The sequence below is a fragment of the Neofelis nebulosa genome, chromosome 11 (assembly GCF_028018385.1).
Source record: "Neofelis nebulosa isolate mNeoNeb1 chromosome 11, mNeoNeb1.pri, whole genome shotgun sequence".
Taxonomy (NCBI): domain Eukaryota; kingdom Metazoa; phylum Chordata; class Mammalia; order Carnivora; family Felidae; genus Neofelis; species Neofelis nebulosa.
In genome coordinates, this window is record NC_080792.1 from 89,474,388 (window position 1) to 89,499,402 (window position 25,015).

Genomic DNA, 25,015 nt, shown 5'->3' on the forward strand with positions numbered 1-25,015 from the left:
ACGCGGCGGCGCCGGAAGTCGGGGTGCCCAGGAGCCGGGAGGAATACTTGACTGCTTGCTGCCGGGGCGTGGGGGGATCCTGGCTGCCATGGTGTCAGACGGTGAGGGCCGTGCTGGGAGGGACCCCCCGACCCCGGGACTGGGCGGGCTCGGCCTGGCCAGGACCACCCAGGTGGAGCATTATGTCGGGGGCCGGGTGCAACGTGTTTGGTCTTTAGGGGAGTAGCAAAAGAATTCATTTATTCAGTAAATATTTCTGAACGGCGTCCTGTGTGCCAGGCGTTATTTCATGCGCTGCGCAATACGGCTGAGAACATGACAGACAAGGCCCCTCGGGGAGGGTACAGTCTAGCGGGCGAGGCAGACAGTAGGCAAGTAAATAAGAATAGCTTCGAAGGGTGACAAGAGGTGTGAAGACGATATACTGGATGGTCGAGGCGCATCTACTTCAGATAAGAGCTCCGGTACTGAAACGGAGTCTTGAATGACTATGCGAAGGCGCCGTGGCAAGTTGAGCCACTGCGTTACAGTGAGATGGAAATGGGGAACTTGAGGGATAGAAAGGAGAGACTTTCATCCATACGTTAAACTACCAGTTGTAGAGCCTAATGTCTTAAGAAAAAAAAGAGACCAGCGTGGTGGAAGCGAAATGAGCTAAAAGGATGAGATCAGAGAGCTAGGCAGATGCATGGCCCTTGTGGGCCAAGGTAAAGAGGTTGAGCTTTGTTTTTAAGTGTAATGTGAAGCCATTGTAGGGTCTCAAGCAAAGAGTTGGTACCATCTGATTTATAATTCAAAAACCTTTAAAAAATATTTATTTTTGAGAGAGAGACAGAGCATGAGTGGGGGAGGAGCAGAGAGAGAGAGAGACACACACACACAGAATCCGAAGCAGGTTCCAGGCCCTGAGCTGTCCGCACAGAGCCCGACATGGGGCTCGAACTCAGGAACCGTGCGATCGTGACCTAAGCCGAAGTCGGACGCTTAACCGACTGAGCCCCCCGGGCGTCCCTGATTTATAATTTTAAAAGGTCACTTTGACTGCTGTGTGGAGAAGGGACCGTGGCAGCAAGAGTGGAAATAGATCATTTCAGAGGCTGTAACAACTGCCCATGCTTCCTTTATCTTTTTTTAAGATACCCCAGGGCTGTGAGAGAGGCAGGCCTGGCGTGGCCCAAAGAAGGAAAAATCACAGGGCAGTGCCGGGTGTATGGATACCCGTCTCTCCTGAAAGGCAGCACTTTGTCTTCGTCTCAGGCTTCGGGTGGTGGCAAGGAGTGACCTTGAGAATTGTGGGATGGGGCCTCATGGGGAATGAGGCCAAAGGAGTGTGGGCTTACGGGTGGAGGCGTGTCTTTTACAGGAAGTCCTGTGAAAGACAGTTACTAAGTGCTGCTTCTGTGCTAGGCGTCTTTGTGCGTGTGGTTTGCATGTGTTATTTCACCCTAGGGTTAGCAAAAATCCTCATTCTGTAAGGAGTCCGGTCTGGCGGGCTAGATTTAGCAGAGCTGGCAACAGAGATCAGAAACACAACTAGCTGTAAAATGAGGCAGTGAGTTCTGAGTGTCGTTAAAAGAGGGTCAAAGCGGCCAGTGAGGCATTGAAAAGCTAGCCTTTAGAGTCCAGCAGACCTGTCTTCCTAGCAGGGTGTTTTGCTACTTGCCAGCGGGCCATGTGACTTCGCGCCAGTTACTTTCATTTGCAGAGCAGGAATGCCATACTTCAGGTCCTCTAAGACGCTACCGATGATGAGATGCGTTTTTATTTAGGATACCACTAAGAGAAATGTTATAAGATACCGTCCTGCTTTTAGCAACTGTTAAATGTTAAAAGAAAAAAAAAAAAAAGAGGTGCACCTGGGTGGCTCAGTTGGTTAAGCGCCCGACTCCTGATCGCGCGGCTCTGGTCATGATCTCACGCTTCGTATATTCGAGTCCCCCATCGGGCTCTGTGCCGACCGCTTGGAGCCTGCTTGGGATTCTTTGTCTCCCTCTCTCTGCCCCTCCCTCCCCCTAAAAAATATGTAAGTAAACATTTAAAAAAGAGAGAGAGGGTACGTGTTATAATTGATGATATTTCCCTCAGTATGTTGTCAGCACAGAATGCGATTCTAGTATTACATGTGCCAGTGGCTGATGCAGAGGACTCCTGTCCTCAGCTGGGGGAGACGGGACCTGTTGGAAGACCTGAGGAGGGTTCTTGGAGGAAAGAGGTAGCACTGGCTTAGGGCTTTGAAGGGTAAATAGGATTTGGATATGTGAGCAGAACTCTCCGAAGGAGTGAGGATTATCCGGATACAGGAGGTGGAACTGCAGGAAGAAGGTATGGGGGGCAGGAAAGGCGTTACTGCTTTTTGCTATTAAATGAGCATCCTGGGTTTTTCATAACGGCAAGGACTTACGGGTTTGTGTGTCTCTCACCTCGGTTAGAATTTAGACTCCTTGAGGGCTTGAACCCAGTATCCCCAGCACCTGACACTGGTATTTAGTGTCAGTGTTTGTTGAATGAATTCATGGTGTTGTTAGCCTGTCTAGTTGTGCCTAACTCTGGAGAGTAGCCTATTCCCAGTAAAATCTTTACATAGCAATTGCTTTTCCCTCTTTGGTTTTCACCTTTTAAAAATTGGTTCCTGTGGTGCCTGGGTGGCTCAGTGGGTTAAGTGTCTGACCCTTGATCTCAGATCAGGTCTTGATCTCCGTGTTGTGAGTTCAAGCCCAGTGTTGGGCTCTGCCCTGGGCGTGGAGCCTAGTTAAAAAAAAATTTTGGTTCCAAGTCACAGTTGGCCTTGCTGCTAGTATATTTGATAGACTTGAGGCCAAACTGAGTCCAGTGTCTCCCTTCAACCCCTCCGTGCCTGAAATTCTACCACTATTGCATATTAACTGGTTAATCGGTGCGTTCTGTGCTTGACCAGGCATTTAAAATGAATATTTGGGCTTCGTTTCTTAGGTATTTATTGGGCGTCTACCACATGTTAGGCAGTTGTGCTACAAGCAGAGGAGGAAGAGTCCCCCCCCCCTCACGGAGCTTCCGTTCTAGTGCATCAAAGATGTAGGGGTGCAGAGAGCAGGCAAGAGCCTGCTAAGGGCCCACAGAGCTTTAGATTATTAAAAGAAAATGGCCTTTTGTTAATTTCATGATTGTAGGTTGATACACATGTCAAGGCAAGTGGTGGTGCCTGGTGTGGGTTTAATTTACAAATTGGGAATGTTAGCTTTGCTCTGCTTCCGTGAGGCTAACGTTTTTATTTTTTGTTAATATTTTCAGAAGATGAATTGAATCTTCTGGTTATCATAGTTGATACCAACCCAATTTGGTGGGGGAAACAAGGATTAAAGGAATCTCAGGTAAGATTGCTTGAGGAGGCCTTTGGATAATTCTGGTTTAATTGAGTGTGTGTTTATATTGCTTTTAAAAAAAAAAAATCAGCTATAGTAAAGTCCTTTACATACCATAAAATTCATCCATTCTAATGTACAATTCGATGCTTTTTTAGTAAGAATCACAATACAATAGTGTAACCACCACCACACTTTCATTTTAGGCTGTTTCTATCACCCCCAAAAAGTTCCCTCATGCCTGTTCACAGTCAATGCTTCTACCCCCTAGTTGCAGGCAGCCAGTGATCTGCTATCTGTCTCTATGTTGCCTTTTTTGGACATTTCGCGTATTCCATGCAGTATGTAGGCCTTTAAAAAAAAATCTATTTTGAAGTATTTTATTTGGAAATAATTACGGACTCCTAAGAAATTGTTAAGAAAATGGTGCAGAGAGGCCCCGTGCACACTTGCTCCGGCTTCCTCCAGTGGTAACACCTCCCGTGTCTCAAGTACAGGAGTGAAGCCAGGAAACTGACACCAGTACGCTCTTCAGACCTTATTCGGATCACAACAGATTCCCATCCATGCGTGTGTACGTGCGGTGCTATGCTGTCCCTGTCACATGGATAGATTTGTGGAACTACCACCACAGTCAGGACGAGAGCTGTTTCATCACAGTGCTCCTTTTTTTTTTATTTTTACTTTTTTTGAATGTTTATTTTTGAAAGAGAGAGACAGAGTGTGAGCCGGGGAGAGGCAGAGAGAGAGGGAGACACAGAATCGGAAGCAGGTTCCAGACTCTGAGCTGTTAGCATAGAGCCTGATGTGGGGCTCGAACTTGTGAACTGTGATATGATATCATGACCTGATCTGAAGTAGGATGCTTAACCCACTGAGCCGTCCGGGTGCCCCGTCACTTGTGTTCCTTTTATAGTTGCTACACCCGGGGCATCTGGGTCGTTCAGTTGGTTGAGTGTCCAACTCTTGCTTTCGGTTCAGGTCATGATCCCAGGGTCATGGGATGGAGCCCGTGTTGGGCTCCACACTGGGAGTGGAGCCTGCTTGAGATTCTCTCTCTCCCTCTCTCTCTCTCTCTCTCTCTCTCTCTCTCTCTCTCTTTCTCTCTCTCTCTGTCTCTCTCTCTCTGTCTCTCTCTCTTTCTCTCCCCCTCCACCCATCTCCCCCAGTCATGCATTCTCTCTCTCTCTCTCAAATTAAAAAAAAAATAGTAATAATAATATAGTTGCTACACTTGAGACAGTCCCTGGTCCCTAAACCCTAATAAATGCTGATCTAATCTGTTCTCCAGTGCTATAGTTCTGTTACGTAAATAGGTCATAAAGTGTGTAGCCTTTGAGGTTGGCTTTTTTCACTCAGCTGAATGCTCTTGGGGTGCCTGGCTGGCTCAGTCGGATAAGCGCCTGATGTCGGCTCAGGTCTCGATCTTGGAGTTCATGAGTTTGAACCCTGCTGACAGCGCAGAGCCCACTTTGGATCCTTTATCTGCCCCCCTCCCCCCCGTCTCTGCCCTACCCCACGCTCCACGCATGCGTGCTCTTTCTCTCAAAAATAAAATTAAACATTTAAAAACAAAACAGAATGCCCTTGATCCATCCAGGTTGTTCCATGTATCAAAGTTTGCCCTTTTTATTGCTGAGCGGTGTTCCGCGGACTGATATGCCACAGCTCGTTTCGTCACTCACCTGGTAAAGCTTTGACATTCGGGTGGTTTTCTTCAGGTTTTGGTTACTACATAAAAAGCTGCTCTGAAAATTTGAATGGAGGTTTTTGGGTGGATGTCAGTTTTCATTTCTGTGGGATGAATGTCCAGGATCGCAGCTGCATGGTGATCGCACGTTTGGTTGGATGAGAAACTGCTGTACTGTTTTCTAGAATGGCTGTACGCTCCCACCAGCAAGCGTGAGGGATCCCGTTTGTCCCTCTCCTCACCGGCGTTTGATGTGGTCGCTGTTTTTTATATTAGCCGTTGTAATGAGCGTGGAATGCCACCTTATCGTGGTCTTAATCGCATTTCCTTAATAGCTAGACATGCTGCGCATCTTCTCGTACGCTTATTTGCCACACAGATCGGCCTTCTCACGTGTCTTTTCATGTCATTTGTCCATTTTCTCATTGGGGTGTTAGGGTTATTTTTAACTATTGAATTTCGAGATTTGAAAAACATGTCCTAGATATAAGCCCTTTGTCAGATATCTTGTTGGCAAGTATTTTCTCCCAAGCTTTAGCTTGTCTTTTTATCCTCTTCTGGTGGCCTCTCACGGAGCAGAAAATTTTCAGTTTTGATCAAGTCCGGTTTCTCGATGTTTAAAAAATACAGCTTGTGCTTGTGGTGCTATAAGAATTATCAGCCTTGCTCTAGGTCTTAAAGATTTTCTGCAGCGTTTTCTGTGAAACGTTCTACGTGTAAATGCATAATCCAGGAGGGCCGGCTCAGTCCACAGAGCGTGCAGCTCATGATCTCCGGGTCGAGAGTTTGAGCCTCATGTTGGGGGGGTAGAGATTACTTAAAAATGAAATCCTAGAGAAAACGACCAAATAAATCCACAATCCACTTTGAATTATTTTTTTTGAACAAGCTGTGAAATTTAAGTTGAGCTTTCATTTTTTTGCCTCTGTGTAATCCAGTTGCTGCGGCGCCAGATTTGAAAAGATTACCTTTTCCCCACTGAATGGCTTTTGCAGCCTCGTCAGAAATCACTTGGGTGATGGGTTTATTGGGTGACTTGGGTGTGGGTTTATTTCTGGGTGCTCTTTCTGTTCCTTTGCGCTCTCTGTCTCTCCCTCCACCGGTACCACAGAGTGTTGATTACGATAGCTGGATAGTAAGTCTTGGGCTCCAGCTGGCTGGTTCCTCCCGCTTTCTTCTTCTTTTTCAAAATTATTTTTTTTAACTATTCTAGTTCCTTTGCATTTCCATATAAATTAAAAGAAATTAATGTTTATATTATTTTTGACGGGGGGTGGGGAGTGCAGAGAGAGAGACAGAGACAGAGACAGAGAGACAGAGAATCGAAGCAGGCTCCAGGCTCCAAGGTGTCAGCACAGAGCCCGACGTGGGGCTCGAGCCCATGAACCACAAGATCATGACCTGAGCCAAAGTCAGACGCTCAACCGACTGAGCCACCCAGGCGCCCCACCTTTGGCTGGTTTTGACACAAGGGTGATATTGGCTTCGAAAGATGAATTGGGAAGTCTTCTTTTCTGTTTTCTGGAACAGATTATTTTGAATTTGGTATCAATTTTTAATTAATTAATTTATTTATTTTAATTAAAAAATATTTTTTAATGTTTATTTTTATTTATTAAAAATTTTTTTTTAATGTTTATTTATTTTTGACAGAGAGAGACAGAGCATGAGCAGGGGAGGGTCAGAGAGAGGGAGACACAGAATCTGAAACAGGCTCCAGGCTCTGAGCTGTCAGCACAGAGCCCGATGAGGGGCTCGAACCTACGAACCGCGAGATCATGACCTGAGCCGAAGCCGGACGTTCAACCGACTGAGCCACCCAGGCGCCCCCAAAAATGTTTATTTTTGAGAGCAAGAGAGACAGAGTGCAAGCAGGGGAGGGGCAGAGAGAGAGAGGGAGACATAGAATCTGAAACAGGCTCCAGGCTCTGAGCTGTCAGCACAGAGCCTGATGCAGGCTCAGACTCGGGAAGAGAGGGATCATGACCTGAGCCAAAGTCAGACGCTTAACTGACTGAGCCACCCAGGCACGCCAGGTGTCCATTCTTGAAATGCCAATGAAATCATCTGGGCCTGGAGTTTGCTTTTGGGGGAGGTTTTAAACTATGAATTAAATTTTTAATGGTTATTAAAGTTTTGAATGATGTTTTTCCTATTGGGTGAGTTTTGGTTATATGCACTGTTTTGATTTTGTTTTCCACTTAATGTAATATTTTTGAGGTTCATCCATGTCGTAGTACGTATTGCTGGTTCCTTTTTATTACTGAATAGTATTTTATTGTGTGGCTATACCTCTTGTTCATCTGTTCATGAACGTTTGGATTGTTTCCACTTTTTGATTGTTTGGAATAATGCTCAAATAATTCTCAAACAAGTCTTTGTGTGGACGTATGTTTGCATTTCTCTTGAGTAGCTAGATGCCTATGAGTTGAGTTGCTGGGTCATGTGGTAAGTTTAGTTTTAACTTTTTAAGATGCTGCCAGACTTAAAGAGTGGAGTGGGTATGCCGTTTTCGATTCCTTTGAGAGGTGTGTAAGAGTTGTAGTTTCTTCACATCCTTGCCAACACATGTCTTTTTTTAAATAATCATTCTAGTAAGTAAGTAGTGGTATCTCATTGGGGTTTTAATTTGCATTTCCTTCATGACTGTTATATATTCAGATATAATGTATGTGTGTTGTGTATATAGTATATGCTTATTAGGCGTCATATTTTCTTTTTTTTTTAAAGTTTATTTATTTATTTTGAGAGAGAAAGAGAGACTGTGAGTGGGGGAAGGGCCGAGAGAGGGGCAGATAGAGAATCCCAAGCAGGCTCCGTGGTGTCGGTGCAGAGCCTGACATGGGGCTCGATCTCACATACCATGAGATCATGACCTGAGCCGAGATCAAGAGTCAGATAATTGACAGACTGAGCCACCCTGGCGCCCCGTCATATTTTTTTAGTTGAAATGCATATTCAGTTATTACGCCCAATTTTAAAATTGGGCTGTTTGTTTTCTTATTACTGAATTGTAAGAATTCTTCACATATTCTGGATATAAGTCTTTTTCCAAGTATATGATTCACAAATATTTTCTCCGGATCTATGACTTTGTGACCTGTCTCTTCATTTTCTTAATGGTGTCTTTTTTAAAGTCAGCTTTATCCAGGGGCATCTGGCTGGCTTAGTTGGTAGAGCATGCAACTTGTGATCTTGGGGTCTTGAGTTCAAGCCCCACATTGGGCGTAGAGCATACTTTAAAAAAGTAAATAAAAAGAAAAATCAAAGTTAAAATCAGCTGTATTGAGATATAACTGACATGCAATGGATAGCATATATTTAAAGTGTTCAGTTTGATATGTTTTTGTATATGTATACATTCATGAAATTATCATCACAATCAAAATAATGAACATATAAATCTGTGACCCCCCCCAAGAAGTTTCATCATGTTCCTTTATCCTGCCTACTTCTCTCTGCTGGTCTTTGCCCCTGGGCAACCAGTCATCTGTTTTGTCATTATAGATTAGTTTGCATTTTCTGGATTTTTATATAAATGGAATCAAACAATATGTAGTGGGATTTCTTTTGGTCTCGTTTCTTTACTCAGCATAATTATTTTGAGATCTGTCCAAGTTGTTACAGTAATGCATTCCTTTTTATTGTTGTTGAATAGTTTTCCATCGTATAGACCAGCACATGACTGCATATTACCCTATTACGCCTCAAAAAACTTTTATTTTGAACTCTCATCAGTGGTATATGAGAATTCCTTTTTTTTTTGTACCCAAATAAGATGTTCTCTTGCCTTGTTTTTGTTTTGTTTTGTTTTTAAATTTTTAAGCTTATTTATTTTGAGAGAGAGAGAGAGAGCACAAGCAGGGGAGGGGCAGAGAGAGGGAGAGAGAGAATCCCAAGCAGACTCTGCACTGTCAGCGTGGAGCCAGACACGGGGCTCAAACTCACAAACTGTGAGATCATGACCTTAGCCGAAACGAAGAGTTGGATGCTTAACCAACTGAGCCACCCAGGTTCCCCCCTCTTCTTTCTTAAGTTTATTTATTTATTTTTGAGAGACGGGGGCTTGGCAGAGAGAGAGAGAGAGAGAGAGAGAGAGAGAGAGGAAATCCCAAGCATACTCTGTGCTGTCAGCACGGAGCTCAACGCAGGACTTGATCTCACAAAAGGTGAGATCACGACCAGGGCTGAAATCAAGAGGCAGACGCTTGACTGACTGAGTCACCCTGGCACTTCTCTCTTTCCTTGTCTTATCTTTTGCCCATAGGATGTACCATAAAAGTTATCTCAGTTTGCTTTTAGTATATTTGATGGCCCATTCTTTCTTGGGGCATTGCACATTTTCCTCTCTGGGTATTATTTTTTTTAATGATTTGTGGATACTCTTTATATTAGAAAGTTCACCTTTTGCTTGTCATATATTGCAGTTTTTTTTTCCAGTTTGTAATTTGCCTTTCACTTTTGTTTATAGTCACTTTTTTTTGCCATATAGAAATTTTAATAGGTTTGTTGTACTTTTTTAAAATAAAGTGGAATTTATCAGTGTTTTATTTGCTGCCTGAAGTATTTTTTCCTTTAAGAGAAACATGCTTTATTCCAGGATTATAAATATATGCACCTACATGTTTTAGTAATATTAGTGCTTAAGAAAATGTAAGCTCGATGAAAGAAGGGATCTTTTTCTGGCATATCACAGGTGCTTAGCATACTTAGTGACTGAATGAATGGAAAACTTTTACAAATCACCAATTTAATCGGTATGTATATTAATCATCTGTTCTGCGTGGTGGTAGTTTTCTAGTAATTTTATCATAGAATGTGTAACATGTTTGCTTTCCTTAAATGTCGTACAGAAAATATTTGTGGAATAACGCACTGATGTAGAAATCATTTCAGATAAATAAAATTAGAGAACTAATTTTCAAGTGTTTTGGTTTATGGCTTTGGAGGAGGGGGTTCCTGAGCGAGTTTTCAGCAGTGAATAATTGTCTAAAATTTAAATGAAGTCTTTATCATTTCAAGACCTAACCTAGTTATTTGGGTAGCTGCTTTATCTTTTCTTATGGTTTCTATTTTTCAACAGTTTACTTTATCAAAATGCATAGATGCTGTGATGGTGCTGGGAAATTCTCATTTATTCATGAATCGTTCCAACAAACTTGCCGTGATAGCAAGTCACATTCAAGAAAGGTATGACTGTCGTGAGTACCTGTTCAGTGCTTCACACTTGTGAGATTTTGATGCCAGTCGGCATGTACTGTTCCTTTCCTGTAGTGCAAAAAAAATATTTTTCTATAGTGTTGAAAAATACTGACAGCGTCAAGAATCAGTACGTGCACCTTTGAAAGGAATGAATGTCGGAAACCTCATTAGCTGACATCTGATAGAGTTGCATCATGTGCACAGGTAACTTACATGGAGTCAGCCATACTCTGTAGGCAAAGAACAGGGAGGATTATCAAGTGGGGCAGGTAGCTCCTATCCTGTTGTCCTTGTGGGTCTGCTCCAGAGGGCAGGTGTGATTCCACTTCCTCTCAGCCAGTCTTGACTCCTCATACTTTTCAGAGTGTAATATTTTACTGCTCCGGGTGTGATTCTGGTGTTTACAGATGAGGGTTTTTCTTGTTATGTAGGCTTTTAACCGAGGCCAACTGTCCCATCTGGTGCTCAGCAGAAGAAACAGTTAACTTTTCTTTTCTTTTCTTTTCTTTTCTTTTCTTTTCTTTTCTTTTCTTTTCTTTTCTTTTCTTTTCTTTCCTTTCCTTTCCTTTCCTTTCCTTTCCTTTCCTTTCCTTTCCTTTCCTTTCCTTTCCTTTCTCTTGTTTCCTTTTCTTTTCTTTTCTGTCTCTTTCTATCTATCTTTTTTAATGTTTATTTATTTAATTTTGAGAGAGGGAGGGCACAGGTAGGGGAGGGGCAGAGAGAGGGGGAGACACCGAATCCGAAGCAGGCTCCGGGCTCCGAGCGGTCGGCACTGAGCCCGATGTGGGGCTCGAACCCACAAACTATGAGATCATGACCTGAGCCAAAGTCAGATACTCAACTAACTGAGCCGTCCAGGCGCCCCAACAGTGACCTTTTCTAACACGAGTGTAGAACCTGGCTGCACGTGAGTCACGTCGGGATGGGTGTGTAGGTGTGGAGCTTCCCTGCAGACATGACCGTGTACACGGTACATATTTTCACTGTTAATTTTGACCATATTTACTTTGCGCGCATACACTGACCATCGAATCTGATTCTCCGGGCAAGACACAGTTCTTGTGTGTCTTAACTACATGTCAGTCACATTGTGGGAGAAGTGACTCTCGTGTACCAGCCTGTTTCATATGAGGTGGGTGGTCCTCCGTCCTCGTTTCTCGGGGCTGCTCTCTCGGCTGTGTCGAAAGAGCCCGTGAGCCACCAAGTAAGTGCCCTCGCTCCCATGATCACCATGCAGTTTTCTCAAAATTGAATGTAAAAGACCTCACTGATTTGGTTAAGATATCAAAAGAAAAACTATAAAAGGCACAGTGGTCAGTTGTTAGAAAAATCAAAGCTGTGTTTTACAGGATTACTATAAAAATCATGAAGCACTGGGAGGATCTTTTCAGGGGCCCTTGGACCAGATTTGTATTACAGGGGGTAGGTGAATACCCCTCAAATAATAAACCAGCCCTAAGATAGAATTTGGTATGACTCTCCTCCCGATTGGCATCTGAGAAAGTAGGATGAGAACCACCTCGAAGCATGTCGAGAGACTCGGGCCGGCTTTATTTCCTCTCACTTTTGAGAAAACGGGGATCATTGAAACACTGTCCGGTGGTAGACTCGCGTTTGCCAATTATTATAGAATCTTGCGAGGCAGAATTGGCGTGGTTTTTGTTTGTTTTCTGTGCTGAATTTCATCTGGGTGTTTAGTGAGGACAGAGTCCTGGTGTAACTCGTGTACCCACCCCCCCTCCCCGTTTCAGTCGATTCTTATATCCTGGGAAGAATGGCAGACTTGGAGACTTCTTTGGAGACCCCGGCAACCCTCCTCCTGAATTCAGCCCCTCAGGGAGCAAAGACGGCAAATACGAGTTGTTCACAGCAGCGAATGACATCATTGCTGAAGAAATTAAGGATCTCATGACCAAGAGTAATGGATTTCTTCGCCCATCGTATTTTCGTACAATCGGCAGTTGAATGTGGAGGTCCTTGAGGCTCGCAGTCGAGAGACTTGGGGTTCCTGGGAGTGTTTACTTGCGTTCTCTCTCTTTTCTTTTGTAAAATCATTTTCATCCAAGCCTGAGCCCCGGTTGCCTGACCTCGCCAGCCTCTCCCACTGTCCGCCAGCCTCTACTTCTTGAAACACACTCAGCGTCTAAGGATATCCTTTTGTCCTGTTTCTCCTCTTTTTAGGACCATTCTTCCATCTCTGACTTTTCCTTCATCTTGTCCCATAAAAAAATGGGTTTTTTAATTCTGCACATTATATTCTTCTTTTTTCTTCCTCTGTATGTTTTCATCCGCTCTTACCTTTAATTATCATTTCTATGTGAACACTTCCCAGTCTTGATCTTTAATGTAGCCTTTCTTCCAGCAAATGTCTCCACAGAGGGGTCCACAGTCTGGCTGACACACCCCAGACTGGGTTCATTATCTTTCCCTCCCAGTCACACCGCCATTTCCACCCCCAGTTTCTGCCACACCCCTCCACCTACGTTTCCAAATTCAAAGCGTTCATTTTTGACTCTTTGCTGCTCACATTCACCATCTAGTCAGCCATGATATCCCATTAGTTTAGCCTTAGAAGTACCTCCAAAATCTGCCTCCCAATTCTCTGTCATCTGGCTCAACCCCAGCACCGTTGGCATTTTGGGCTGGATAATTCTCTGTTGTGGGAACTGCCCTGTGCTTTGGAGGATATTTAGCAGCATCCCTGGCCTAGACCCATTAGATGCCATAACATCCCCCAGTTGTGATAACTAAATGTCTCAGACTTTGCCAAATATCCCCTATAGGGCACAGTTGCTCAGGTGGAGCACTGCTCCTCTGGATCATTGTAGTGGCTTCTGTTCACTGACTTCTGTCTGTCCCCATTCAGGTCTTTCCACTCATAGTTATCTTTCTGAAAATCAGAGCTGCTGTTTCCTGGCTTAAAGGCTGTTACTGGTTCCCTATTGCCCGTAGGCTGTGTTTTTTAAACCGTAGCCCGTGTCAGAATCACCTGGAAGGGAAAGGGAACTCTTTAGAGACAGGAAGTAGGTTCGTGGTTTCCTGGGGCCGGGGCAGCACCATGCGATTGGGACCGGCCCAAGGGATCTTTTGGGGTAAAAGGAAAGGTTCTGAAATTGGGTTGTGGTAATTGTGTACAACTCTCTAAATTTACTAAAAACCACTGAATTGTTTTCTTAAAAGGAGTGAATTTTATGATCTGTCAGTTATACCCCAGTAAAGCTGGTAAAAGTCTCCTGGGGGCTTGTTAAAACAAAATGCTGGGTCCCACCCTGCAGTTTGTGATTCTGTGGGTGGAGGGTGGTCCCAAGAATTTGTGTGTCTGTTAAGTTCCTGGGTGATGCTCCTATACCTGGTTCCAGAATCACACTTCAAGAACCACTGGCCTCCAGGGTAAAGTCTCAACTTTTCAGTATGGTGTTCAAGACAGGATTCCTGGTCTGACCTCACCCACGGGCAGGGGTATCAGTGCTCCAGGACCAGCTGCAGGCCAGATGTCCGTCTGGGATCTCCACCCTCTTGAGCTGCTTAACTCTTCACTCAAGGCATCAAATAAGTTGCCAGCATCGTCCCTGCTTGCCACAGCTAGAGGGCTTGCTCGACCCGCTATCCACAAGCCAGGCAGCTCTCCAAGGGCGGGAGGCAGAGGGGTGATGGGACGGAGGAGAGAGAGACTCAGATCAGGTGCTGTACATGACCTTTCGTACCTTTTAGGTCATAACAAACCTGAACCTTTCCAGATAACCCCAGGGTGTTTCCTATTTATTTTTTATTGTGGTAGAATACACATAACATAAAATTTACTCTTTAGCCATTTAAAAATGTACGGTGCGGTGACATTAAGTACATTTACATGGTGTACAAACATCACCACTGTCCATTCCCAGAACTTATCCCAAACTGAGACTTTGTACCCCCTCAGAATATTTTAAATTGAGAAAATGTTAAAAATTGCTTATTTAAGCAATACTGAGAACAGATCTCTCTCTGTGTTTTTAAGCCTGATTCGGACATGTTGTCTGGTTTTATTCAGGATGAATGCTTTGGTTTGAAAATTATTTTAGTCCAAGAAAATGCCCAGTAATTGACTTTTTAACTTTATTATTATTTGCAGGTGACATAAAGGGTCAACATACGGAAACTCTGCTGGCGGGATCCCTCGCCAAAGCTCTTTGCTGTATCCTTGGTGTTTTAGTCGTTCAGAAGGTGTCTTGTGCATGAAACATACCTTTCTTGTGATAATTTTGAGAACCTTGGGTGTCCATATTAGTGAAAGGCTTGAGTATTCTAAAGTGGTGGGTAATCAAAAAATAGTTTATCTTGGCTTTAGAACATTTTTAAAATAAGCTGTAAAAACTTGAAATGTAAAAAAAAGAAAACTCTTATTTTCTCTAGTATGTCCTGCTCCCAGCAGATTCTTGGGGGTGCTTGTATCTCGCAGCCTGGGGTGGGTGTGTTTGTTTCTTCTGCCTTCTGCAAATTAGTAACAGTGTGTTTGATTATAGGAGCCATTTACTGATCCTGAGGCTTAATTCGTGAGTGGGTTTTTCCACAGGCCCACAGGTTATTTGAACTTAGCGTAGAGTGAACACCTTCCTGAGCGTTTTGATGTTGTCTGTGTTTGTGTGATGTTCTCCTAGTCTTGTGTAATTTGATTTCTTTGTTTGGGAGAGTACTGAGAGATTCCTGTGTCCTGGGCTTTGGGGGTGCCTCTCATCTGTGTGTGGTTTTCACATTCCTTACCTTATCTGGCTTATTGACTTACTGGTGGTCCCAGTATATTCACATGTAGGATGTGGTGGACAATCACAGAAGGATCATATCCTGGTAATTTTAATATTCTGGGACAAAGATCATGTTTTGGTCAGGTTACAAAGCCCAGTTAATTGCAGTTGGTAATTGGAAACCCCCAATCCCTCTTGTGTGTTTATCGTGGGAAGTGGAGCATTTCTTTTTTCAGCTAAGTGGATGCTGGATTGATTTAAAATTTGAGGTTATTTTCCTGTTTACTATAAATATCTATTAAATCAAATAATATTTTAAAATTCCTTAATGCTAAAAAAATAAGATATTCATAGAATGAACAAGGAGGTTAAAGGTAGGAGTCTATGGTTTTTTGTGAGGCCTGTAATCCTTATCTTACTGCTATAATTTTGGTGGACTGTTTAAAAAAATTGGTTGGAAAACCTTATAATACGTTTAATAAGATTCAGTTAAATTGTAATCTGTTTTTATCTTTTTATAGATAATCAAGAAATGAAATCGAGGATTTTGGTAAGATTAAGAAAAAATCAGTACTGTGTTTATATACCAATGGCAGCCCATTAGAAAGCATAACGGGAAGTAAGACCCATTTATGTATTTATTTTTTTAGTTTTCTTATTTTGAGAGAGAGAGCAAAGGGGGGGCAGAGAAAGAGGAAGAGAGAGAATCCCAAGCAGGCTCCACGCTATTTGTGCTGAGCCCTGCACATGACTGTGAGATCATGACCTGAGCCGAAATCAAGAGCTAGACAGACATTTAACCAACTGAGCCAGCCAGGTGCCCCAAGACCCATTTATAATAAATATTGAATATCCAGAATAAATCAACAATGTGTAATACTGATTATGATGAAAAACTAGAACTCTGAGAGACATGAGAGAATTGAATGGAGAGCCAAATTTTACTCTTGGATGTCAATTTTTCCAAAGTTAAACTATACATTTAATGCATTCTCAGAATATTAATGAGGTTTTTTTTATTTTTCATGGCAGAGTGGGGGGAATTAAATTCAAGAGTAAGGGGTCCCTGGCTGGCTCAGTTGGTAGAGTGTGTGACTCTTGATCTTGGCTTGTCAGTTTGAGCCCCACATTGAATGTAGAGATTACTTAAAAATAAAATCTTAAAAAAAAAAAGGAAAATTCAACAGTTTATCTGGAAAAATAAATCAATGAGAATAGACAAATGCTTTCTGAAAGAGAATAATAAGCAGGAACTTGCCCTGTCAGGCATTAAAGCACATGGCAAACCTGTAGTAACACTGTGATTCTGGCACAGGAGTAGACACAGGGTAAATGGAAAAGACTAGAATCCAGAGAAAAACCAGGTCAGTGGGGTTCTTTGACTTGTGGAAAGGAAGCCCTTAAGTTTGTGGCAAGAAAATGAATTATTCAGTTGAAGGTAATGGGCCAATTGGTTGACCATTTGGGGGAAAACCCACCTAGATCTCATGCCCACATCTAAATCTAGTAAATCAAATCAAATAAATCTAGTAAATCAAACATTTCACTGTAAAAATTCAAGTCATAAAAGCACTGGAAGAAAATACCTGTTTATATGCATCTTGGATAGGGAAGGACCTTGCTGAGCATGATGTGAAACTTTAAAGAAAACCTGAAGACCTCAAAAAAAATAAGCCCCCAAAACAAGAAGGAAAGGAAAACTATTAGGAAAAGTATTTTCAGCATAGCTGCCTAAGAGAGGATTAATGTCATGGTTCTAAAAATGAAAAAGGGCTCTAAACTAAGTTTTAAAAGTTAAGATTTACTGTAAAGAAACGGGTAGACGATATGAACAATCTGCAGAAGAAGGAATGTGGATGGACAGTTAGCGCTTGAGAAGTCGTGCAGCCTTCCTAGTAAGTGCAGAAGTGTAAACGTCCAGTAAGACGTCAAGATTTAATGTGCATATACTTTAGCAATCTCCCTGATTACTTTAGGAGCTAGTTGGGGTCACGTAAAGCGTGTATGTGGGTGCTCATGAGAGCACTGTTTAAAACTCAGGATTGGAAACTGCTTCAGTGTCCTCTGTAGATGATTGGTTAGAGAGCAGAAATCTATGAAGTCAGCACGAAGGAGGATGTACATCCAAATTCATTGATACAAGATTTCCTCCCCAGGTACTGTGGAATCAAAATGCAGATTGCAGGGGGTGCCTGCATGGTACAGCATGTGACTCTTTTTTTTTTTTTAAACGTTTATTTATTTTTGAGAGAGAGAGACAGAATGTGAGCAGGCGAGGGTCAGAGAGAGAGAGGGAGACACAGAATCGGAAGCAGGCTCCAGGCTCCGAGCTGTCAGCGCAGAGCCCGACGCGGGGCTCGCACCCACGAGCTGTGAGATCATGACCCGAGCCGAAGTTGGACACTTAACCGACTGAGCCACCCAGGGGCCCCGAGCACGTAACTCTTGATCTTGGGGTCGTGGGTTTGAGCCCCACATTGGGTATAGAGTTTGTTTTTTAAAAAAAGAGCAGTTTCCTGAACACTAGGTGATCATCCTGGGGTGTGTGTGTGTGTGTGTGTGTGTGTGTGTGTGTGTATTTTGGGTGTGAGTGTATATATGTGCCCCAACAGGTGCTCTCTAGAAACTATTAACAAGGATCCTCTCTTGAGCGGTAGGGTCTGGGGGAAATTGCTGCAGTCATCTTTATGCTATAGATAGTATGTAATAATGGTAACGAGGCAGATGAATTCTAATTCAGCCAGCTGCACTGGTTGTGTCTGCAGTACATTGTGTTGACGTGCGGGTGAGAACTCGGCTGTGCCCGCAAGGTATTCACGTGGATGTGATTTCCAGGTGATTAAGGCTGCGGAAGACAGCGCACTGCAGTACATGAACTTCATGAATGTCATTTTCGCAGCACAGAAGCAGGTGAATTGGGAGTACTTTTTCTTTGCAATTTTTATTTAAATTCCAGTTAGTTACCATACAGTGTAATACTAGTGTCGGGGGTACAGTCTAGGGATTCGGCACTCACATGACACCCTGTGCTCATCACCTGTTCCCCCCCCCCCTCGCTCCTCCCCCCCTCCCCCCCGTAACCATTAGTTCTCTGTAGTTAAGAGTCTGTTTCTTAGTTTGCCTGCCTTTCTCTCTCTCTTTCCCCCTCCCCCCGCTAGGGAGAGCATTCTTTTTAAAGAATATTTGTTTCCTTATGAAGGAATTAATTTTATTTTTTGAATGGCCTACATAGAAAGGTAGTCTGACTAACTGGCCTCATCAGTGGATTAGGAATCTGGAATTCATATTTTGTACTAGTCGTTTCTTTGTTTTGGGTCCCGGAGCCCATGAGAGTCCGAGGGGTCCCCAGAAAAAGGTACTCTGAAACCCAGTTTTGCATTTAGTTTCATGGAATTCGTGGAACCCTTGTCTAGCCCATCCTTGGACCCATCTTTGGGCCTCAGGCTAAGAATCCCTACTTTGCAATTCACACCATACCTTGCCTCAGTTTCTCTATCTGTTTGCCTGGGGAGGTCTTAGAAAGATTTGATATTTTTAGCTTGCAAATGTTTGAGTGAATTTTCACTAATTCAAATGAATTATCACTAAGACATTTTCTTCTTTGACATGTTAAAAAAAACTTTCTTAAAACTTCAGTTTTAAGCCCCACATGCTCCCATGTCCATGCCTAATATTCTCCATGTTGGAGCAGCCGCATGCTGTAGTGAAAGACCGTGGGCTTTGGGGACAGGCAGACTGGAGGGGGCGGGTGACAGCACCGCCTTCTACCGGCTCTGGGACCGCAGCCTGGCCAAGGCCTGGGTGCTTCAGCTGCAGATGCGCAGTATCTACCTTGTAGAGTTATCCTGTGGATCACATAAGGCATTTTGAGAGGAGTGTAGCACACAGTAGTTACCCGATGTAAGCTAGTCATTCTTATTCCTCTTATAATGTTTCCGGAATGTTCGTTTCAGAATATTTTGATCGATGCCTGTGTTTTAGACTCGGATTCAGGACTCCTCCAACAGGTACGTGTTCAAGGAAAGCGTGGTGGTGGTGGTCCAGGGAGCATGGTGTGCTCTCTTGATTTCTTGTGAATGCTTCTCACCGGCCTGCACCCGGTTGTAGGGTTAGCCTGTGTGCTGCTGCAGCTTGGAGCACTCGCATCTCCTGGTCCTTGTTTTAGTTTATTTTTCTTACTGAAGTATAGTTGACACGCGGTGTCACAGCAGTTTCAGGTGAACGGCTCTCTGGTTCCTTTAAAATGTTTATTTATGCTCCACACAGTGACTTTGATTGGTTCTGTGAAAGTGACTCACACATTGAAATGAAGTCCAACGACACAGGAAAGTATTTTTTAAAGGGGAAAAAAAAATCCCTTCAAATCCTGTCGCCTTCAAATTACCGTTGTTAATCTTAGGCGAACAGCGTGACAGATCTCTCTCTACACAAGGTATAGGTGGAAGAATGATCACCAAGTAGAGCATTTTATAAAGACTGGATCATAACTCCACATCTGTGCTGTCCTACGTGATAGTTACATGGCTGTTGAGCTCTTGAAATGAGTCTGGTCTGAATCGAGATGGGCCGTTAAGTGCAAGATACACAGTGAATTTCAAAGATGTAGTGTGAAGAACAGAATGTAAAGATTTCTGTATTGATTACATGTTAAAACGATAATACTCTGAATATACTGAGTTAAATAAAATTATTAAAATTAATTTTATCTGTTTTTTCCCCCTCTTTTATGCGGCTAGAAAATGTTAAATTTCACATTATTGCCCACATTGTATTTCTGTTGGATGGCACTGTTGGATGTTGCTTTTTAATCAAACGTGTGGAAAAGAGGTTTAATTAAATCAAAAAGGGGGGGAAGAAGACTAAAGATACTGCTGAACTTCAGATAAATGTTTTTTGACCACAAGAAATATTATTTCCTAAAAGATCAGTTAAAAGCACAAAACTGGAAAACGCGGAGTTTAGGTTACTACTGAGGATGCGGAGTAGGAGATACAGTTGGAAAGTACACTAGAGTCAGAGGTTCTGGAACGATCTTATTTCTTAAACTTGGCGGTAGGTACATGGTGTTCGTTGTATCAAAACCATACTTCCATGTTACGTATGTATAGTCTTGTGCGTATGGTTATATCTCAGAATTAAAAAACCAAAAAGGTTGAGTACGTGTTTTAACTGCACATTTCAGCCTACACAGCGTCTGCTAACTCCTAGAAGATCTTGCCTGTGCCATGAATTTAGATACCAGCTCTGCGGGACGCCTGGGGGGCTCAGTCAGTTAAATGTCCGACTTCAGCTCAGGTCACGATCTGGAGGTTTGTGGGTTCGAGTCCCGCGTCGGGCTCTGTGCTGACAGCTCAGGGCCTGGAGCCTGTTTCGGATTGTGTGTCTCCCCCTCTCTCTCTACCCCTCCTCTGCTCACGCTCTGTTTCTCTCCTCTCTCTCTCTCTCTCTCTCTCTCTCTCTCCTCTCTCTCTCTCTCTCTCTCTCTCTCTCCCTCTCCCTCTCCCTCTCCCTCTCCCTCTCCCTCCCTCCCTCCTTCTCTCTCCCTCTCAAAAATAAATAAACATTAAAAAAAATAAATAAAAGGAAAAAAATCCCAGCTCTGCCTCCCTGGCCCTCACATTTATATGCGTGGGTCAGACACAGGCTCTGTGGGTTCCAGACTTGAGTATTCAGCTGTATATGCGCATCTCCCCCTGGACCGCCAGCAGCATGTCAGGTTTCACATGTCAAAATCGGAACTTGAGGTTTTCATGCTGCCTCCCAGGGGCATCCCCATCTCAGCAACTGGCAGCTCAGACCGTCAGCGCCTCAGGCCAAAATTCTGACTCTAACTTGTTTCTTCTCTTCTTCTCCTTTCCTACCCTTGCAAATCTTGTCGGTTTGATCTTTGAAATAGTCTCTGAATCCCACCGTGTGTCTTCCGCTTCACTACTACCACTCAAGCGGAAGCTGGTAAGATCTGTTGACTGGCCTCTGTTTCCTTGCTGACGCCCACCCAAGTGGGTTCTCAGCACAGCGGTCAGAACGAAGCTTTCAAATCAGATCTTGTCACCCACCTGCTCAAAACCCTCCCGTGGCATCCCAGCGGGATGGACTAAAACCCAGAGTCTTTCCGTGGCCATCTGTACTCCCTACGCGATACGGTTTCCGGGTATCTTTTTGTCCGCGTAGCGTCTCCCACTTCGCTCCAGCCACACCGGGCTCCTTGCTGTTGCTTTCAAACCACGGGCCCGCTGCAGCCTGAGGCCGTCTGCACTTGCTGTTTCCTCTGCCTCTGAGGCTTTTCCTCATTTGAGTCACCTCCTCAGAGAAGCCTTCCCTGACTGTCTAGTGTCACTCCCCGTCCCCTTACCCAGCTTCATTTTTCTTCGTAGAAACGATAACTTGTGACGTTATTTCTGCGTTTACTTACCTGGTTGACTCTTCTGTCTTCCCCCGTTTGAACCCAAGCGTCCGTCAACAGATGAATGGGGTTAAGCAAATTGTGGTATAACCATACAATAGAATAGCATTTGGTCATGGAAAGGAATGAAGTGCTGATAACGTGCCACAACGCGGATGAACCTTGAAAACACGATGCTGAGGAAAGGACCCATGTTGCCTAAGTCCGTTGATCCGAAGTGTCCACAATAGGCAGATCCATAGAGCTAGAGAGTGGACTAGTGGTAGCCCAGGACTAGAGGAAGGGGGTGGGAGTGACTGCTAACAGGTTTGGGGTTTCTTTTCGGAGTGAGGAAATGTTCCGGATCTAGATAGTGGTGACAGTTGCGTAACGCTGAATACAGTAAAAAGTAGTGAATTACACACTTTAAAAGGCTGAATTTTATGGCCTATGAAGTATCTCAAAGCTGTTGCTAAAAAATATAATGAAAACGAGTAAACATGGCAGGAATAAAGATTTTATCAGTAGCCAACACAGGAGAAAGGGCATATACTGTGCTACACTGAGGTCTTCAAAGGGCGAAAGAGTGGGGCGCCTGGGCGGGGGATAAGATAGCTGGACACCTGGAGAGGTAGCGGGAAGCCTGTGGTCCTCCCTCACCCTGGGAGAACATTCCCTTTTGATTTGCTCAGTCATATCCTCCTTTGGAGACCTGACCTGGTGACAATTCCATCCCTCTAGAAAAGCTTAAGCACGTGCCAGTTCGGCAGAGAGCCCTTTGTATGTCTTGCAGGCCTGTGACATCACAGGGGGACTGTACTTGAAGGTGCCTCAGATGCCCTCCCTCCTGCAGTATTTACTGGTAAGGAGCCTGACACCTGGAGTCCGAGGGACAGGCCCCGTTTCCGGGGGAATGAATGGGAGCAAGGTGGCTGAGGCCAGTAATTGGAAGAAGAAGGAGCAAATGGTGGCCCCGGGGGTTTGGAACCTACAAGGGTGCACGCACTTCAGGTGGTCTCTGGAGGCGGCTGTGTGCAGAAGGTTGTAGGACTGTTCGCAGAACGGTGCCTGCGTGTGGATGTGCTGGGTCGCTGGGAGATGGATAAAAATGCATTTCTTGATAGACTTTTAAGGAAGATCCTAATTTATTCTCCTTAGTGTTCACTGGCTAATATTTGATATTTATATCCTGACTTCTGGTTACTTTTCCCCCATGTTCTAAATAAAATTATCTTCCTTGCCTTTTTTTCCCCCCCAGTGGGTTTTTCTTCCCGATCAAGATCAAAGATCTCAGTTAATCCTCCCACCCCCGATTCACGTGGACTACCGGGCTGCTTGCTTCTGTCATCGAAATCTTATTGAAATTGGCTATGTCTGTTCTGTGTGCTTGTCAAGTAAGTTCAAGCACAGGGTTGTCCTTTTGTGTGTTGTGCGGGGGTGGGGCATGGTCAGAAAATAACTGTGGTTTTTTCCAACATCCTGTTTATTTTGTTTGTTCAATTTACAGTATTCTGCAATTTCAGTCCTATCTGCACCACCTGCGAGTAAGTATCCCCCGGCAGGCTGTGTGGCTGGCTCACACTGGAAAAGTCTAGAGCACTGAAGAGTGTGGTCCTCTGTGTCATTTCAGGACAGCCTTTAAGATTTCGCTGCCTCCGGTGCTGAAGGCCAAGAAAAAGAAACTGAAAGCATCAGCATGATCGTAAGATCCACCCGCCCCCACACTCTGCCCATCTTTTCGAGCCTATGAATAGAAATTGTATGGCAGAGTCTGTGTTGGGAAGGCCCCGAAAAAATACAGCATGTGTAGGATAATTTTTACTGACATTTCTTACAGGAAAGATTTCTAAACCATTATCCTCGTCCTGTGCTTTTGGGAGACTGCTTTTTTTGAGGGAGTCATTCTATGCAATGTACCCCAAATCATTTCTGACTGGTTTTTGGCCACAAAGGGAGAAGAGAAGAAAGCACAAATCAGTTAGTGACTTTTTTTTTTTTTTTTTTTTTTTTTTTTTTTAAATGAGGTGCTCATTTGTCAGTCAGCCCGTCCTGACTGATCACAGGCTTTGGACTCTGTTACCTGTGACTAGGTTCTTACTGTGAATGCACGACCCGTGACATTTGAGTGCAGTTTTGGAGAAAGCAACCGTGCGGTGATGGCATTATTCAACATAGACCATCTTCCTTGATTCCGCAGCTGACTTTTACAGTGGTCATGTAAATAAACTCCCGATTGTCGAAATTCAGATTAGCTGCAGATACAGATATGTTTTCTTTTCTCTGACATCATTCCGTGTCTGGACACAGTCATCCAAATAGTAACAGTTTGTCACCGAATAAGTGCGAATAAGTGCAAAGTCCGATCTTGAGTGAGTGAGGAGAGTGGGTGCAGGACTCTGGCGGCAACTCTTTCTTCAGAGATAGTTGTGTGAGAGCTGATTTGTGAAAGCCGGTGTCTGGGTTCAGAGGGGGACTCTCTTGGGGAGAATGGATTTTTTACGGTTCAGTGTTGTCCCCCAGATAGAATTCTTTCCTTTTGTAATGAGGGGGGGAAAAAAAAGCAATAATGTTGGAGAACTGTTCTCTAGAAGCTTTGGGTTTACTAGTGACAAATGCTAAAGGTTCAGAAGAAAAATTATTTGTGATTTCAATGAGAAAAAAACCCCTATTTTTTTATGTGAACTTGAAGTTATTAGAAGTCCTTTCAAATTCCAGTACAATGTAAGAAGGGCTTTCAGGAATGGTGGCTGGTTTGATTTGTTTTTAAAAGTATATTGACAAAAACAAACAGGTGTATACTGACAAAAACCTGAAGATTTTAATTTTCTCTTTATGCCATCTCAGAAGCTGAGTCTCGTTTAGGTAGTTTGGTACTTGGTTAGATGATTTCGGGTAGATTTTGTATTCTGGATTTATAACTTTGTTAATTACACACAGATTTTGGTGGTCACCTGGCAAGTATTTGTGAATCCTTAAGTTTGAAAATCTTGTTTGTCTTTTAAACATACTATTTAATATTTCATAGCCTAAGAGTAATGGAAATCGCTGTTTTAGGTCTAGGAGTCATCAGATACCTAAAAGACGAATAATTTCAAAGAAGCTGATCAGGTTTTTGTTTGAAATGTTTTGTGTACTGGCTTAATTCTGTTTAGGCTTTATTTTTAACTGTTGTTTTTATGGTTTATATAAATTTTTATAATAAAATAATTTAAATTTTCATATTTGCCTCAGTCATTTTCTCTTATTGTTTGTTTCATGCTAATTCAACTTATCTTAAAGTTTGTACTTTAACTGGATTTGGTCAAATGTCAGTCAAGTTTTTATTCAACTCTGAAGAACTTTTACTTATTTTTTTTAATGTGTTAAAAAATATTTTTTAATGTTTATTTATTTTTGAGAGAGAGAGAGAGAGAGAGAGAGAGAGAGGGAGAGACAAGAGCTTGAGTGGAGGAGGGACACAGGGAGAGGGAGACACAGAATCCGAAGGAGGCTCCAGGCTCTGAGCTGTCAGCACAGAGCCCGACATGGGACCCGAACTCATAAACTGTGAGATCATGACCTGAGCCAAAGTCAGATGCTTAACCGACTGAGCCACCCAGGCACCCCTATTTTATTTTTTTTAAGTAAGCTCTATGCCCAATGTGGGGCTTGAACTCATAACCACAAGGTCAAGAGTTGCATG

The 25,015-nt window shown here is 43.4% G+C and overlaps 1 protein-coding gene across 3 annotated transcripts; it reads left to right on the forward strand.

Annotated features, from left to right (window-relative positions):
* The first annotated feature begins 5 nt into the window (after window positions 1-5).
* GTF2H3 (general transcription factor IIH subunit 3) lies at window positions 6-24,552 on the forward strand. Of its 3 annotated transcripts, none has more exons than XM_058691444.1 (13): window positions 6-101; window positions 3,268-3,347; window positions 10,112-10,218; window positions 11,982-12,148; window positions 14,342-14,404; window positions 15,296-15,325; window positions 15,473-15,501; window positions 17,787-17,861; window positions 18,905-18,958; window positions 22,127-22,195; window positions 22,592-22,727; window positions 22,841-22,877; window positions 22,964-24,552. In XM_058691444.1, the coding sequence occupies exons 1-13, from the start codon at window positions 89-91 to the stop codon at window positions 23,031-23,033; spliced, it is 930 nt and encodes a 309-aa protein (XP_058547427.1). In that variant the 5' UTR covers window positions 6-88; the 3' UTR covers window positions 23,034-24,552. The 3 variants fall into 3 exon arrangements, with proteins under 3 accessions (XP_058547427.1, XP_058547428.1, XP_058547429.1); XM_058691446.1 differs by having other exon boundaries at window positions 67-172; XM_058691445.1 differs by lacking the exon at window positions 22,127-22,195.
* The last annotated feature ends 463 nt before the right edge of the window (window positions 24,553-25,015 follow it).